The sequence below is a fragment of the Nyctibius grandis genome, chromosome 3, assembly GCF_013368605.1.
Source record: "Nyctibius grandis isolate bNycGra1 chromosome 3, bNycGra1.pri, whole genome shotgun sequence".
Taxonomy (NCBI): Eukaryota; Metazoa; Chordata; class Aves; order Nyctibiiformes; family Nyctibiidae; genus Nyctibius; species Nyctibius grandis.
In genome coordinates this window covers 3,184,494-3,203,690 of record NC_090660.1, presented here as the reverse complement: position 1 = coordinate 3,203,690, position 19,197 = coordinate 3,184,494, and the positions used below count along the sequence as shown (strand labels likewise).

General features: G+C 41.4%; 1 protein-coding gene across 1 annotated transcript in view; it reads right to left on the bottom strand.

The window, feature by feature from the left end:
- ADCY1 (adenylate cyclase 1) overlaps positions 1–19,197 on the bottom strand; it is a 156,819-nt gene that overhangs the window by 66,443 nt on the left and 71,179 nt on the right. The window contains exon 4 of the mRNA XM_068396464.1: positions 10,262–10,373. Within this exon, the coding sequence (XP_068252565.1) occupies positions 10,262–10,373 (112 nt within the window). The remainder of the gene's footprint in view (positions 1–10,261; positions 10,374–19,197) is intronic.

The window sequence follows — 19,197 nt, the reverse complement described above, 5'->3', positions numbered from 1 at the left end:
CACTGAAGCCTTTACTCTCTCAGGGGAAGGCTTTGGCATCCTCACCAAACCTCAAACTTGAGCATTAATGAGACCTCTGGGGATTGCACCTGCATAGCCGCAGATTAGGACAAGAGCAGCACTGCACGCAGCAGAGGAGTGGAAGGAGATGCACTGGCAGCACAGGGAGCAGCTCTTGAGCTCAAAAACCCCTCATGCCTCCCCCATCCATTCAGTGCCTGAAACTCTTTGAATCTGTGGGGGAAAAAAAACCCATCGCCCTACTCCCTGAAAAAAATAGTTAGCTAAATGTTTTCTTCATATATTGAAAAGAAGTCTTGGGTAGAGGGAAACCATCAAAATGCAAAACTCTGATGGCTCAGTTTTACTGAGAGTAGAATTAATTCTGGGGGGACAGTAGACTATGAACTAGTAGATATGAACTATGAGCGCTGAAGAAGGAATATATACTATTTTCCTGGCCCTGCCACTGCTGTCAAGAACTTCATCACTGGGGCCAGGCAGTGCCACAGAGGGGCATGGTCACCCTCCCTTTACAGACATTCAGGGAGTCTGTGACTCTGAGAAAGATCAGTGACTCTGAGGAAAGGACCCATCACAGAAGTACATTTGTGTTTTATTCCCCTCCATATTTTCCCTCTTGTTTTCCTTCCTTCTTCGTTTATCAGTCATTTCTTTTGGAAACACCCATTCTAACAGCTTCCTCTGAGCAGCCTGCTGTGCTCAGAGCTGAACTGTTTGCATCAGGTAGGCAAAGGGGATCAAATTTTCAGTTCATATTAATCAGCATGGCATCATGTGTTTCAGGGCAACTACACTAATTTATACCAGCTGTCCCTCTAATCCTCAGGGACCCAGGCTATAATTCAATAATCCAGGCTAACCACATCACAGTACAGCCCTTTCTCAGTTATTACAGCATAAAATGACTATTGGGGAAAAAAATGCTAAATACCTCTAAGACTGCCCAAAGACATAAAATAGCAATAAAATGCATTTATCTCTCTTCACAAACCTAGAACTTCATTCTGCTTCCAAAGAGGTCTTGAGAGAGGACAAGATAGGACTCACCACTGTTACCACTGCAGCTTATTTTCAATGTATCTGGCATGTGCAGCACATTTAACATTTATAGCACTTTATGCCAAAGTGCTATTAATCTCAATAGAAAAATGCATTAGAAAGCTTTGAATCACTCTATAAGTTAACATAAATTTATCTATATTACAGACATGTATAGAGACACAAAAGAGACTCGCAGAAACAACAGTATTTTCTACTACATCCTCCAATGCTGGAATGACATCTCTATTTAATTTCATTAAATTTGTCCATTAGATTAGAACAGAAGTGGAAAAAACTATATTTTGGCTATCGTGCTTTATAAATATATGCATCCATACATATATATGTGCATGTACAACATGCACAGACACACAGTTCTGCAAATTTACCTACACCCTCTTGCATATATACACAACATATGTGATAAATGCAAATTGTAACATTCATCCTCTGGACTACACCAAGGTGGCTCAGCCTGACAGTTATGGGCCAGACACCAGTTTTGAGCCTCCCCTTTCAACAGATTTGAACACAGGCTGGTAGAAGATATCTGGGTGTTGATACCTGTTCCCAGCATTACTAGTGCACTTTATGCAGAGGTATAGTGAATGCCTTACTGCTCCAAGCTCCTCTGGAAGGGCATAGTACAGTGTTCTGCTGCTAAGGAAATGGTGAAGGACAAGCCACTGCCCTTCAAGGTCATAGAAGAAAAGGCAGTGAACTGGATGGAGTTAGTCAGAAGGCTGTACAGTGCAACTAAGCAATACCATATCAAGTTATTAATTTCAGTGCATTGTGAGAGGGAAAATCCTTTGTAAGAGATCAGTTTACATTTTTTATATTTACACTTTCCTACTATACTTAGTTTCCTTATATAATGAAAGAAAACATAAAAGATCTATTTTTTTCCCCTCAGCTCTATAACTCCATTTTGTGCATCAAAGAGCTTTAGAGAAAAACAAAACCGAAAACATTCCATGGGAAGGTCAATCCAGTGAAAGTCTTAGACTGCAGCAGCATTCACAAAAGATGCAGCTAGGTGTAGAAAAAGATGAAGAAATGGTTTTAGACTCACATGCAAAACACTCCTTAGAACCCTACTTTGAATCCCCTTTGAAAGGGCCCTCTTTCTGTGATGATGAAAAGTGACCCTACTTAGGATAACTTCTAACAGCTAAATCTGTGAAAATCGTAGAATCACAGAATCATAGAATGGTTTGGGTTGGAAGGGATCTTCAAAGATTATCTAGTTCCAACCCCCCTGTCATGGGAAGTGACATCTTCCACTAGATCAGGTTGCTCAAAGCTCCATCCAACCTGACCTCGAACACTTCCAGGGAGGGGGTATCCCCAGCTTCTCTGCACAACCTGTTCCAGTGTCTCACCACCCTCATCATAATGAATTTCTTCCTTATATCTCATCTAAATCTGTTCTCTTCCAGTTTAAAACCTTTGCCCCTTGTCCTATCACCATAGACCCTGGTAAAAAGTCTCTTGCCAACTTTCTTATAAACCCCTTTATATATTGAAAGGCTGCAATAAGGTGTCCCCGGAGCCTTCTCTTCTCCAGGCTGAACAACCCCAACTCTCTCATTCTTCATAGGAGAGGTGTTCCAGCCCTCTGATCATTTTCGTTACTTTCTTCTGGACCCACTCTAACAGGTCCATGTCTTTCTTGTGCTGGGGGTCCCCGAGCTGGATGCAGAGTTTGCTCATGCCATCTGCAACTTTCGTTAATGACAAACAGTAATTTCATTTATTATTTTACTTTTTTTTTTCCAGTAAAACAAAAAGATTTACCAACATGCTTTCTCTGTGCAGTATCCAAATCTATTTTAATAACTATCCTGAATGTGGGCCACAACGTGAGAGATTATTGAAGCCAGCTTATCAGATAAACTTCATAGTCAAATCCTGAGTGTAGTGAAGTGACATGGAAATTACAAGCAGCTCTATTACATTGCAGTGTGCCAATAGTAATAACACACTTTTGAAAACTGTCCAGCCCATTAGAAAATTTTGTTGAATCCTGTCAATTATTGCATACACATTTTAATATTTCTTTTCACCAAGATTTTGAACTGTGGCTTTAATAACTGAAACAACTATTTTGATAACCTTTTAATGGAATAATGCCTGCAAATAGTAACTTTACCAATTTACACTAGTTCTTGCACTTTTGCCAGTACCAGCATAAAAAACCTTGAGAATAAGCTCTTACTGCAATACTTCACAGAGTTCAATTTAGCAGGGCAATGGAGACATACTCAGAGCAATAACAGTTAGTATAGACTTAATAAGAAGAGCTTCTACAGAGTGGCAGAAATAATAGGAAAAGAAAACAAATCTGGTTACAGTATAGAAAGTACCAGAGAAAATGGCTTGGTAGGCTCTGATTGAGGAAGGGTGGCCATCTCCAGATGAGCATACGAAAGCTTGTAATTTAGTAATGTATTTGTGAAGTCATGACAAATTATCTGCCATCATGGGAGCCACATCATGCGTGAACAAATGTAGAATTATTCAGGATAGCTATAAAAAGGAAGACATTTTGCTTCAAATGCTTTCCCTCAGTTTTATTGGCAGTTATATACGCTGACCAGCAATAACCTACTGGTTCTTGGCCTACCTTTTCTGTGCATTCCCAGTCTCTCAATAAATCCCTTGCCTACTCCACATGGAGAGTAATTTTACAAAACTAGAAGGTTAAACGTTTTTAGTCTTGGGGAGTGAGAACCTATTTAACAGTCATACATGTTAATTTCCTTGGAAATTAAAAAAGATTTTAGTAAGAATATTTTACACAATCATCACGACTGATACGCGTGCTTGTCTCCTTCCCAGCTTTCATTACGTATCCTTTAAGATGCTGTCTTTTTATGAAGAGGAATACCTCAGGAGAAACAAGCCTAAAACAAATACAGAATCACAGAATCAATCAGGTTGGAAGAGACCTCTGGGATCATTGAGTCCAACCGTTGCCCTGACACCACCCTGTCAACTAGACCATGGCACTAAGTGCCATGTCCAGTCTTTTCTTAAACACATCCAGAGATGGTGACTCCACCACCTCCCTGGGCAGCCCATTCCAATGGCTAATGACCCTTTCTGAGAAGAAATGCTTCCTGATGTCCAACCTGAACCTCCCCTGGTGAAGCTTGAGGCCATGTCCTCTTGTCCTATCACTAGTTGCCCGGGAGAAGAGGTCGACTCCCACTTCACTACAACCTCCCTTCAGGTAGTTGTAGACTGCAACAAGGTCACTTCTGAGCCTCCTCTTCTCCAGGCTAAACAGCCCCAGCTCCCTCAGCCGTTCCTCGTAGGTCAGACCCTCCAGACCCTTCACCAGCTTGGTCCCCCTGCTCTGGACTCGCTTGGTCCTGACAGCTGCTCCCCTGGTGCACTGCTATGCCCTGCGTAACAGATCTGTGCATGGGCAAAGGACTCCAGGTAGGGCTGTGTATGCAGAGGGTACATTAGACAGCTAAAATACACACCTGGGTTATCAGTCAAACTGCCTCTACTACAACGAAGCGAAACAGGCACTTCTGGAGTGCAATTAGACATCCTCCTTGGATGACACACACGGAGCTCCAGAAATACCTTTCTCTATGCTACCTGCACAAGGAGTTAAAACAATTAGTTTCAGTACAAATGCCCACACTGCAAGCATCTGAAGCTGATCATAATAATCCAACACAGTCCTATACAAAGAACACAAACTCAAGAAGAATTTGGTAATTTACCGCAAGCATGTAAATCATGACAAGAGTTATGACAGAGAATTGGCAAACCAAGCACATCATCTTCTTACCTAAAAAGTACCATAAAGGAGGTTAGGCAAGACCTAACCTCTGTGCTACCTGTCCATTCATATGTTCCTACAATACTTAAAGTGTGTGACATTATCTCCCTGGAAAACCGTCCCACAGACACTTACTTTAGCTTCACACCATATACAGATCATTAGTCCCTGATCCTACACAGTCACAGTTATATTCATTAAGACCACTTTAATTTAAGAAAGCTTACTGCCTCAGGTCTCTAGGAGACCTCTCCAGATGGCTGTTCAGAACTGCACTCAGGCTTATGTGCATGATCTGCCTCAGTGGGGTACTGTTGCCTGCACTGACTATCAAGGGAACTTGGGGAGACAAGTTTCCTTAAAATCAGCCTTTGTAAATATCCCCCTCTAGTGCACACTTACCAATTTCCACAAAGTGGTGTTACTTGCTCTAAGTTTATGTTTTCCAGCACTAACTTTCCCATCTTAACCAGCCCACAAAACTTTGTTCATTTTATATTTTAAAAATACATCATAGTTATCCTCATATAAACTAAAAGCATTCCATAGGTTCAATAGAATCTATTTCTTAAACTGGTTGCTTCCAGGAATAGCTAGTTGAAAGCATAGCAAAGGACTGACTGCTCTTGACACACTTAAAACATAGCAACACAGAAACTGATTAAAAATATTATTTACTAAGTTCAATATCTTTGAGGTTGATGAGGTACAAAAAGCCCAGTAACATTGAAATTTGGAAAGTAAAAATTGTTAAAAGATAAGAAGGTTATCAGGAAAGGATACTAAATTAAAATGGAAAGAAAAAAACCATAGACTCAGGCTACAAATACTGACAAAGCCTGAAGGTATACATAACTGCAAATGGAAAGAACAAGTAGTGTGTATCAGCCTGGCTAATAGATGAGATGCCAAAAGTGGCACAAACAAGTAAGATCTTTCATTTAGAACGTCAAAATCCTCTTCTAGTGATGTCCTTTGAAGAGTCTAAACTTCATTTATCCTTATCCACTTGTAAATGGAAAGTCTTAGAAGTCCAAGATGCAGTAACATGGAAGTTGAAAGGGAAATAACTGAATCTGTAAACACAAATCATTAATTCTCCACATAGATTAGATGCAGGGAGTATGTGAGAAAAATCTACCAAAGAAAAGAACAATTAAAGATGATCAAAACTTCTCTAAAAAGCAAACCTGTTTCATTACGAGGCAGGATGCTGGAGAAATGCCTCCTCTTTTCTAGTAAGATGACTTATTACAGGTAAAATATTTTGAGTATAGCTGAACAGTATCACAAGATAGTGGAGCTGTGACATGACAGTACCCAGGCAGGGGCCTATGCAACTCTGTGTGATGCTACTTGGGTAACTGCAGCCTTGAGAACCTCTCTCATTCACAGTAAATCCATGCCACAGCTAAAGCATGAAGAGAAAATGCACTGAAAAATACAATGTATTAAAGAAACAAGGCACCCAGCCTTAGTGTCATGTGTCCAAGTATTCCTTGGGAACTGTCTTCGTTTAGCCCACACCCTGGCTAAACAACAACAGTTGCTCTCTCAATCAATGTCCCTTCCCTGACCGAGGAAAGGGACAGAGACTCGTGGGTTAAAGATAAATGGATTTAATAAAATAAAGAAACCAATAACACAAAACACACAAAATTATACTCAGCTACAGAGTTGCAGCAGGTTGCTCCAGGAATACCAGTCATTGGGAGTAAGAAAAAGAGATGAGAGGAGAGCAAAACCAGCCTCCCCTCTCCCCCCCAAGCCCTCCCTTTTATAGTGAACTTGATTGTTAACGATATAGAACACACCTGTGGGCCAGCCTGGGTCAGCTGCCCTGCATTTAACTGCTAATGACCCTGATCACCATGGCTGGCCACAACCTAAAACAAAAATCTAACAGAAACTTGATTCTATAAATTTTATCCCATGAAACCAGGACAGGAACATAAAAGCAACATGATGCAAATGATTATATCTCATTAAAGTTTGTCACTCTTACAAGTTCTGGGCCCCACACTTCAAGAAAGATGTTGAGGTGTTGGAGCGAGTCCAGAGGAGGGCGACCAAGCTGGTGAAGGGTCTGACCTATGAGGAACGGCTGAGGGAGCTGGGGTTGTTTAGCCTGGAGAAGAGGAGGCTCAGAAGTGACCTTATTGCAGTCTACAACTACCTGAAGGGAGGTTGTAGTGAAGTGGGAGTCGGCCTCTTCTCCCGGGCAACTAGTGATAGGACAAGAGGACACAGCCTCAAGCTTCGCCAGGGGAGGTTCAGGTTGGACATTAGGAAGACTTTCTTCTCAGAAAGGGTCATTAGACATTGGAATGGGCTGCCCAGGGAGGTGGTGGAGTCACCATCTCTGGAGGTGTTTAAGAAAAGACTGGACATGGCACTTAGTGCCATGGTCTAGTTGACAGGGTGGTGTGAGGGCAATGGTTGGACTCGATGATCCCAGAGGTCTCTTCTAACCTGGTTGATTCTGTGATTCTGTAAGCTGAAGAACAATGAACTGGAAGCTAGCTATAGTGTTGAAGGTTAATTGCAAGGCATCTGAAAGCCTCAGGCAAAGATCAGTTGTTTAAAGCATTCATTGGTAATATGGAATGCAGAATGACCATCATGAGGGCAAAATCTGAGACCACACAAAGGTACTCTGCTTAACCAAAACTGGAAGAAACTGAGAAACTTCAGAAGTAACAGCCTGAACTACATAAACTAAGCCTGAACAGGAGATAAAATCCGATAGAAAATAATGCAAAAATCATTCTTTCTATTTGAACTATTCATAGGGCTTATGAGAAACTTACTAAGTGCACACGTTCAGCAATGTGGCTTGCTATTGTTGTGTACAGTACCAAGGGAACCTCTGGAGAACGGGAAAACTTATCCAAAATGCTTATAGAAAATCAGGGTGCCTAAAGACTGTGACATTAAAAGTACTTCAGTAACCAGACATACAAATGAACCCTGGCACATTCGTAACAACGCCTCTCCATGTGGATTCTCTGATGTCTGTCTAGGATGAAGTTACACTCCCACAAGGATACTAATATTGTCACTCATTTTTGCTTAGCTTTACATTTTTGAGACTCACTTTCCTTTCTTCAAAGTGGCTAAAGTTGGCCCATAGACTCAAAAATAAAGGGAGACCACAAAATCCTGTATAAAATATGACTACCTAAGATTGTTTCTTTAAGAAACGAAACAGTGCTATTGTGAAAACAGAAAACAGGCCATCATTTTACCTGCTGTATTCTGATCACATCTCCTAACAGAGTTCAAAGACTCAGTGATTTACAAGGTAAAATAACCTGTACAAGATAAGCGCTGGAAAAACATATTTTCTCTAGAGGTGAATAAAAAAGAAAGGACATGATAAAAGTAAGAATCATTTCTAGTAGGAAGTAAGAAGATCAGGAATTTTCTTCCCTCTCTATTAACAGAATGCACAAGCAAACTGTCAAAGGAGTTGAATGACAATAAATTGAAACCCAAGGTTTGCCTTCAGAACTCCCTGTAACTGTAGTCGAAGGTATTGTTATTTAAAAAAAGGTGTAGCATTTCAAAAAGAGCAGAACTATTTGCCTTACCAAAAAAAAAAAAAAATCAAACAAACGGCATATACAAAGAGAGAAAAATCTAATGCTAAAAAGCATAAACCAGCTTCTAAGTGTCAGAAGGACAAACTTTAGGATTAAATTGTCCCAGATCTCTCAACAATAATTTTTTATGCTCATCTGAAGCACCTGGTTCTGGTCAGCTTCAGAGCTATACTGTCAAAAAGCAAATGCCTGCAATGCGTCAATGTGCCACGCTGCCTTACACTTACCACACTTCCCACAGTGGTGACAGGGATCTTTTTCAAGCATTACAGTTTTGACAGCACTGTTTTTTTAACAAGGGTTGGCATAAACTGCCCCTTCCAGTTGACATTGCTTCCTAAGAAGCAGCAGCACACAGTGTGCATGCTCACAGATCGCACTTTAGTAGTCACAGGGAACATATGTATCACCATCACATTTGTCTTTAAAGTCCCTGCAGTTTCCTTCATCATCATTCTGAATACTAAAGCAACAGCACTGCTTTAAAAGCAGCCCAGTCCTCTGTTTTGACCTAATAATGAATATCTAGGAGCTGTTTTAACCAAAGGATCAGAATCGTTCTGAAAAACTACACTTCTCAGCACATTTCTTTTGACTGCAGGAGACACAATAACAAGTCTCCCTTTACCACATCAGAAGGCACCAAGGCAAGTTCATACGTTCTGTCCTTAATCACACTCTGATGCAGCACAGGCTGAACTAGAAGGGCAAGTAAATAACAGGTCTTCCTTGCATAGCTGAAAGAAACCGTGAGATTTATTTTCAAATTTGGAAAAAGAATGCATGCAGGTTGAACAGAAAAGGTAAGGCTTATGAGTGTGTTACAAATTCATACCAAAACCCAGCACCTCCACTGCATCTCTACTCAACATCTGAGTTAATCTTCTGTTTTTCTTGGAAAAAGGGAACACACAATAGTTCCTCTCTGTTCTGACTTGAACAGAAGATCTAGTGCAAATCAGGACACAGCACTTGATCAAACAATAACCCATTTAACTAAGAATAGGTCTTCCTCAACTGTGGCAGCTTGTGGAGCAGAAGATTTCTTTCTCCTTGGGGTTGTTGACAGCTGTTTATCAAGAGGGAGCCATAGATGCAAAGTGTTCACAGGCTTCAGAGCTCTCATGTGGAAGACTATATCAAGGAGCAGTGAGTTTTGACCGAAAAACTGTGGATGCTGTTTATGTTGGGGACCTTGTAGTACCATTAAACTGCTACAAGTTATAAGCAAGGAACATTTCTCTCATTTTCTTTTTCCTTGGGGAATCTGGCACAATATAAGTGCAATGACCAAAGCATAAGCCTCAGTTATGATATGGATCCCATTTTGCCTACAATAGCCTCTCTGAAAAGCTACCATCATCTCTGTGGCAAGGAGTGCTGTCTGTGAAGAACTAATTTTACTCTCTAGCTTCTTACTAGCACAGAAAGTAGTTTTATGCCAATATTCATATTTTCCATTATCCTGTTTTTTTCCATGCAGGACAGAAATGTAAATATTGAAATATTTTCTCTATTTTGTGCAAACAAAACCAATGAAGAACACCGATGGCCTCCAAGGAGGGGGAAGAAAAGTATATTTAAAAATAGCAACTTAAGGCTTCTTTTCTAAACAATTAAAATAGACTGTTTTCTCTCCAGAGTACTAATTAAAAATGGAAGCTTTAGAAATTTAATGACACATGGGGATAAATCAGCCTATTACAGATTTCCAACATGTGTAACTCATGCACCATTTTTCAGAAGGGAATTTAAAATTAAATTGAAATAAGAATGCTGTACTTACTGTAGCTAATTCATCAAATTTGCCAAAGAGCTCATTCAGCAGCTTCACCAGCTCTTGGGCAGTACACTGTGATGCCAAACTAGTGAACCCCACAATATCTGCAAACAAAATGCTGTAAAGAAGGAAAAAGACACAGAGAGATCAGTACAGAAGACATCTTCAAATTCTCGTTATCCTCTTTTATAATATGAATGTGATCCAGAGCACAAACTCAAACAAGCCCTGAAACACTACCAATAAAGTGCTAGTTAGAATAAAAATGGCAAAGATTCATACAAATAGGCATCAATCTGGTGCTGTCAGCTGTTGTAGAGAACCCTGGAACACTTTCATTGACTATATGCCTATCCAATGTACATATGGCAAAGCACCTAATTCATGCAGTTCCCCCACGAGCACGGCAGGAGCACACAGAACAACTGCTTCTCTTCTTTACAGCTGGGATCTTCTCAACTCGATTGGTTTCAAAGACAGTTTTTGCACTGGTAGAGTTCCACAGCCAAATTGGTAAACCTTGCATTTTTTTGAGGTTTACTAAGTACTGAAAGACAGTAAAAGTTAATAACTTGCATACGGTAGCTCCATGATGTAGTTTTACTGCTCCTCATGAGGAACTAACATCCACAGTGTCAGGCCAGGCTTCTCTGCACTGTGCTGCATGTCTCAGATAAGTGTCCAGGTTCCATCAACGTTAGTAAGGTTTTAATGTCCCACAGTTTAATCTCACTTAACAATCCTTCCCTATCTGTGATGATAAGGGGAGATAGTTGAAAGAAGCACAGATACTACTGTGACACAACAAAAATTCTTATGCAGATCCTGAAACTCGAGAGAGTGTGGAGCTGTGATCCTTTTAATTATTTAGATTCCTTCATCTATTGGCAGAGGCCCAGAGCCTGCTAAACAAACCTAATGCATTTATCTCCAACAGCCAGACTATAAATGTCAAACAAGTCATTATTTGTGCAAATGCTAACAAACAGTCCCATGCTACATGTCCCAGGTATACTTGACATAACGTAAAACTCAGCTTGCAAACTCTAGGTTAAATAAAGCATTGTGGACTCCTCTTCCTCTCAAGAAACCTTCACTCTATAGATAAAATAGCAGATGCTAGAAAAGCAGGACTAACAAGTCCACTGTTTCCCATTCACCATAACTAAGTCTGAACTCTCCCATGAAGCTACAAAAAAAGAGCAAATACAACTCCTGACTCAGCCTTTGTTTCTATAATTTCATTTAACCCCATTGCTAAAATCTCGTTAGGTTGGGTCAGAGCAGGTTAGGTAACATATCTCAGCACAAAACCGACTCATCCGAAGTTCAATGGCTTTAATCTGCAAACAAAGCCTCTATGTTGTCATGTTAATCCTTGGGACAGTCTCCGCTCTCTTCTCCTTTGAGCAGGCTTTATGAGAACATTGCTCAAGATGGCCCTGGTTTGGGAAACAATAGCTACTCCATTCCTCTGCTGTTTAAATGCAACAAAAAGGCTTCTTAAAATAAAACATTCAGCATTTAGTCAATTTTACTGATTTGTGACTCTGCTAATATTAATGTTAACCCTTCAAGTGATGGGTAAGGTAAGAGGCATTAACAGGGTGCAATAACACCTGCAAAGTGCTCTGCGTATTTGCCCATAAAGATCTACTTATTCTCTTAACTGTGGACTGACATCCTTGTTGTTATGCAACCCTAGGATGTTTTTTCTGGAAATTCATCAGTAAATATCAAATCATCCTCCTAAATTCCCTGAAGATTTTTCAAATGTACTTAAATGTGCATCAAGGTGCTCTCCCTGAGGAGAAGGACTTGGGGGTGATGGGTGATGAGAAGCTCAGCATGAGTCGGCAATGTGCACTTGCAGCCCAGAAGGCCAACCGTATGCTGGGCTGCATCAAAAGCAGCGTGGCCAGCAGGTTGAGGGAGGTGATCCTCCCCCTCTACTCCACTCTCGTGAGACCCCACCTGGAGTACTGTGTCCAGCTCTGGGGCCCCCAGCATAAGAAGGATGTGGAGCTGTTGGAGCGAGTCCAGAGGAGGGCCATGAAGATGCTCAGAGGGCTGGAGCACCTCTCCTATGAAGAGAGGCTGAGAGAGTTGGGGCTGTTCAGCCTGGAGAAGAGAAGGTTCCAGGGAGACTTATAGCAGCCTTCCAGTACCTGAAGGGGGCCTACAGGAAAGCTGGAGAGGGGCTTTTTACGAGGGCAAGTAGTGATAGGATGAGGGGAAACAGTTTTAAACTGAAAGAGGGTGGATTTAGATTAGCTATTAGGAAGAAATTCTTTCCTGTGAAGGTGGTGAGACACTGGAACAGGTTGCCCAGAGAAGTTGTGGCTGCCCCCTCCCTGGCAGTGTTCAAGGCCAGGTTGGATGGGGCTTTGAGCAACTTGGTCTAGTGGAAGGTGTCCCTGCCTGTGGCAGGGGGGTTGGAACTAGATGATCTTTAAGGTCCCTTCCAACCCAAACCATTCTATGATTCTATGATTCATACAGTTTGCGTTATGACCCATTTGCTGTATGACCTAAATTCACATCAGAATTCATACATTTAAAAAAGACACAGAGGAAAAAACTACTACAATTGTTGCAGTCTAACATGACACGCAGTTTCTAGGTTTTAGTTAGTACAGAAGGGAAGTATAGATGCTATTTTATAACAGCTTCTGCTAGCTTCTCTGCCATTTTACATCTCATCCTTTGCACGTTCTACATTTTGATTGGTTTTATTTTTCTATTTTAAATATGAAATAATTAATGCACAATTGTTCAGTTAAAACAAAAGTTATTTTACATACGACTACCTTAATAAGTCAGTATTGGATCCTTGCTAATCCTTTAAACATTTTAAAAGAGTATCTATTAATGCTCAGCCCTCAGCATTTGATTCAACACACTGGTCATCATGCAAAAAAGTGAAGTCCATAAAAGTACCCACAATACATAACTGAATGTGTAATTGCAAATTTAGTTAAAATATGTAATTATTGTGTGCTGAGACACAGTTGCAGTTTATTTATGCTTGTGAATTATTTCATACTGCAGTTAACTGCATGTATATGTTCTAAAGGTAACGGGATATGTTAGGTAACATCATTACTGATACACTTTTTGGCATAAGGGCTTTTAAAAAAAATGTAACTGCTTTAATACAATATTCTTAAAATGTGCAAAGTATAACTCCCATGTCTGGACGTGGCCCAGCAGATGGGGGAAATGCTGTGAGTACAAGCCCTGCCTATTTTTTAGAGAAATTCTGCTCATTTCTACCACCATGAAATCACAGAATCAACCAGGTTGGAAGAGACCTCTGGGATCATCGAGTCCAACCATTGCCCTGACACCACCCTGTCAACTAGACCGTGGCACTAAGTGCCATGTCCAGTCTTTTCTTAAACACATCCAGAGATGGTGACTCCACCACCTCCCTGGGCAGCCCCTTCCAATGGCTAATGACCCTTTCTGAAAAGAAATTCTTCCTAATGTCCAACCTGAACCTCCCCTGGCGAAGCTTGAGGCTGTGTCCTCTTGTCCTATCGCTAGTTGCCCGGGAGAAGAGGCCGACTCCCACTTCACTACAACCTCCCTTCAGGTAGTTGTAGACTGCAATAAGGTCACCTCTGAGCCTCCTCTTCTCCAGGCTAAACACCCCCAGCTCCCTCAGCCGGTCCTCATAGGTCAGACCCTCCAGACCCTTCACCAGCTTGGTCGCCCTCCTCTGCACTCGCTCCAACACCTCAACATCTTTCTTAAAGTGTGGGGCCCAGAACTGGACACAGGATTCAAGGTGTGGCCTCACCAGTGCCGAGTACAGAGGGACAATCACTTCCCTAGACCAGCTGGCTACGCTATTCCTAATAGAGGAAATATTACAACCACAGCAGCTGCTGCATTTCTTTTGAATGTAGGCTGAAATACAAATGACCAAACTTGATTTTTCAACAGGGATGGTAGGAAAGAGTCAGTGGATGAGAAGGGGCTTTGCAGACCTCAAGCGCAACTGGGACTGCAAGCCTGCTGTTTCCATGGTTTGTTGTCACTCAGGGATGGCAGTCCTGAGGAGGGTGACCCTCTCTCACACACAGGGAGCTCTGATATTCTAAAAATGGTATTGAAACTCATTAGCCAGTTCATTTTATTTCAGCTACTGCGGTGACCAATATTATCTCTTGTACTTCTTCACCTGTCTGTGTCCATCCGTTGCCTCTTCCCTTACTACTTGGACTACAAGTGTTGTGGGGCAGCACCAACACTTACTCTTTATTGTACAATGTCTAAAACAAATTAGGGCAGCATATCTTGACATGGGGTTTTCACTATGGAGTCAAATCACCCATCTGATGCAATAAACTTTTTTTCCCTGTTATGTTCTGCTTCAGTATTTGGAATGTAACAGAAAGCCTTTATCAAGAGGTGGCAAAATCTGCCACAGGGAGTGAGAACAATAAAGATATTATAATTCTTGCTATGGCCATGAAAATCATAAGGGTACTAAAGACAGAAATTATAAGATATACAGTGCCAGAATTCCAGTGATATGCCTGAAGTGTTTCCAGGTCTAAACAGTATTTTCAAATATATTCAAATATTTTCAAAGTCCAAGTCCCCACCTGTTTCTTTCTAGAACACAAATTAACACTGAAATTCCCTTTCCTTTGATTTGGATATATTATTCACACAAAAATAACTAGAGTCTTAAACACAGGCCACGTCTAACGTTGATATATTTAGAAAAGTTAAGGCAAAGCAACTACAGGACTGACCTCGGTGTTAAGGCACATTAATCACTGCTGTAGCTGCACGCATTCAACAGCAAAGTAGCCTTGGTTCATTGTAACTTCATCGCCAATTGCCATGGAGGTTCATGTCCTCAGAGAGGATTACACCAGGGTAAACTAGGACTACCTTATTTATGCATGAAAGAGTCCTCATAATGGTATGGTATACAAAGGGACACTTCACAGTGATTGCCAAGTAACATTATTTAAAAAAAAAAAAAAGATATATTTGCATATATAGAAACAAGAAGTGAGAGGCTACCCATTAACAATTGTTTCTCTTAACGACCATTCAGGGATAAGACTCTCCCTACTTTAATTCCACAGAAATCCTAACAATGCCGTTGGGGCACTCTGGTGAAAAAACAAAAAAAAATAATCTCAATTAACGGCAACTATTAAAGAAAGAAGAGAAATGAAAGTGGAAAGAAAGTGAAAACAAAGGACAAAGGTTACTTCTGTTTGTTCAACAGCATAGCTTGCACATGATTCAAGCGCTGCTCTCCGAGGCAAGGGGTGTAAAATGGGATGGTTAGCAAGGCTCAGCAGTTACTACAGTGCTAAGCCTGGTGTTGCCTCATTGCCCAGGGGCTCAGTGATGCTCTTACTCCTCCATCCCACAAAGAGACCCCAAGGAGCTATCGTTCTCTTTACTTGTGGGCTATACCAAGACCTCTGCATCCTATGCTCTTTGAGATACTCAGTATTTGCCCTGTAGTTTTCAGTCATACCAATATTTTACCAGTAATTTCACAGGATCAGGAAGTTTGGCTAACCTGGTAAAAACCTCAATCACTTTGGCTTTTAGACAGACAAGTTATTAGCATCATAAATTACAGCAGCATGTCAATATTCTAATTAAATCCTAGGGGGGAAAATAATCGATTATTGAGCAGAGCTTTGTCAGACTTCTGCTCTGCTCTTGATTTTAAAGTCTGCGTGATGCCATTGTGTTGCAGGAGCAGCGCTGTCCTGGGTTAGAGGTTTGCTTGCTCCTCACGCTGCCTGTTTGCTTACAAAAGATGAGAGGAACATACACTGAGTATTAATAAAGCACACAGCAGCAGCAGGAAACTAGTTTGAAATCATTCCTTCCGATGGCTTTATTTGCGATACACAACACACTTTTGTTACTGGCTTTCTCTCTCAAGTAACAGCTATGGTTACCCTTTCCATGACTTAAAACCCCCGTTGCTCCTGTAACACCTTCTGCTCATAGCTAATAAACACTTGTTGGTGCAGCTACACCTGGGTTAGTCTTACGCTCATTCAGTAAAATAAGCTTAAAATTACTTGTTTTACAGAATCACAGAATGTTAGGGATTGGAAGGGACCTCGAAAGATCATCTAGTCCAATCCCCCTGCCGGAGCAGGATTGCCTAGACCATATCACACAGGAACGCGTCCAGGCGGGTTTTGAATGTCTCCAGAGAAGGAGACTCCACAACCTCTCTGGGCAGCCTGTGCCAGTGTTCAGTTACCCTCACTGTAAAGAAGTTTTTCCTCATATTTATGTGGAACCTCCTGTGTTCCAGCTTGCACCCGTTGCCCCTTGTCCTGTCAATGGATGTCACTGAGAAGAGCCTGGCTCCATCCTCATGACACTTGCCCTTTCCATATTTATAAACATTAATGAGGTCACCCCTCAGTCTCCTCTTCTCCAAGCTAAAGAGACCCAGCTCCCTCAGCCTCTCCTCATAAGGGAGATGTTCCACTCCCTTAATCATCTTCGTGGCTCTGCGCTGGACTCTCTCTAGCAGTTCCCTGTCCTTCTTGAACTGAGGGGCCCAGTTTTAGTTTTAACATTTTTTTAAATGTATTGATTGCTAGAGTGTAGCTTACATACCCCCCACTGCAAACATGGTCTGTCTTTCTAACATTTACATAGTCACTTTTCTACACTCAATAAGAAAATTCGCTTATTTCTGACAGAAAGCGACATGATTTTTTCATTAGTAATATTTTATACATAAATGCCTTGTTTTAGGTACCAATAATACTAGATGATCTTACAACAATTATATCCAAAACATTTTGAAATAAACATAATCTCCAGAAGCTATTTGCAACTGCAAATATCACCAAATTTGCAAATCAGTTTCTTCAAAGGAGTTTATTTTGCTACAGAACATTTCCTGTTATGGATGCTACACACAGTATCTTTCCCTCTGATCTTAGAATACTTCCTCCTTTCTCAAAGAAACGCAACCAGCTTTCTGAAAAGATAACTCTTCCAGAAAACTTGAAAAAAAACAATTCCGCCAATTACAGTGTGCAATAATTGCATCTACAGTTACTGATGAACAGTTCCTGCTAGATGCTCCACACACAGACAACGTGCCTAAACTCTAATATCAACATAAATTTAGTATGACTGGATGCCCCACAGACTACTGCAACAAAGCATATATGATAGATGCCTGTATCTTAGTGTGTAAATGCAGATTTGTAAGCATTGAAGACCAGTGTTTTCCTTTTGACTATTTGTTTCCCTCCTCATTTATTAATGACATAGACAGAGGGAGTGAGGGCACCCTCAGCAAGATTGTGGGTGGCACCAAGCTAAGTGGTGCAGTTGAAACACTACAGGATGCCATCCAGAGGGACCCTAACATGCTTGAGGAGTGGATCCATGTGAACCTCATGAAGTTCAACAAGGCCAGGTCCAAGGTCCTTACCTGGGTTGGGGCAATCCCAAACATGGATAAAGATTGGAAGCAGTCCTGTGGAAGAGGGCATGGGGGTGTACTAGTGGATGAAATATCAGACACGAGTCAGCACTGTGTGTCTGCAGCCCAGAGAGCCAACCATATCCTGGGCTGCATCAAAAGAAGCGTGGCCAGCAGGTCGAGGGAGATGATTCTCCTTCTCTATACCACTCATTAGACCGCACCTGGAACACTGTGTCCAGCTCTGGGGGCCCCAGCACAAGACAGACATGGACCTGTTAGAGTGGTCACGATGATGGGTCACGAAAATGGTCGGAGGGCTGGAGCACCTGTCCTATGCAGAAAGGCTGAGAGAGTTGGGGGTCTTCAGCCTGAAGAAGAGAAGGCTCCAGAAAGACCTTATTGGGGCCTTTCAATATAAAAAGGGGGCTCATAAGAAAGATGGAGAGAGACTTTTTACCAGGGTCTGTAGTGATAGGACAAGAAGTAACAGTTTTAAATGAAAAGAGGGTATATTTAGATTAGATACAAGGAAGCAATTCTTTACTATGAGGGTGAAACAGGTTTCCCAGAGAAGCTTCCATCCCTGGAAGTATTCAAGGTCAGGCTGGTCAGGCTTTTAAGCAACCTTATCTAGTGAAAGATGTCCCTGATCATGACAGGGGGATTGGACTAGATGATCTTTAAAGGTTCCTTCCAACTCAAACCATTCTACAATTCCATGATTCTAATTTTTAATGGAGGCTCCATAAGGATTTTTTTTAAAGTTACCTGGAGTATTTGATTTGATATGCAAACAGCTATTTCTAACTGCTTCTGGGATAAAAATTCTGAATAAAAGCAAAGCAACACCACAGTGAGCAATATCAGGAAAGAAAGCATTATAAACAGCCAGCCCTCTCATCTCTGTCAGAAACAAGGCGTTGAGCTGGTTCAGCACAGGCATACAAGTAACATGCATCATTATCTCATACTCCTTGTCTGTCTGGAGCATTTCTGTGTTGACAAGCCCCGAGTCACCCCTCCAGGACCTTCTGTACTCCTGTTTTCTCCCCTGCGATCCCTGCAGACAGGCACAGTCAGCACCTGCCCGGTGACTCCTCAGCCCTCCAGGAAGCTGCTGCACCTGCTAAAACCCAGCCTTGAAAGCCTGTGGCTTGGTTTAAGAGATTTAAGCTGCTTCCCAACTGCGAGTATTGATGGAGCAATCCTTTTCTATGTCACTCTATGGGGCATTCAGAAGGAGAAATCCTGCCAAGTTACACAAGACATTTAAGAGCTTGTAGGTGGTAAATATTCACTTTTAACAGCGCTCATTCATGTGCTTTGTGCACTTGAACACTCCTGCTGGTTTCAGTGGAGCCACTTGTATAAACAAATACTCAGCAAAACAAGGAGGGTTGTATGCCCTGTTTTTGATTTCCACTTGGGTCATTTGTTTAATTAGAGTACAACTTATTATAAGAATGATATTTTAATGGCACACGCT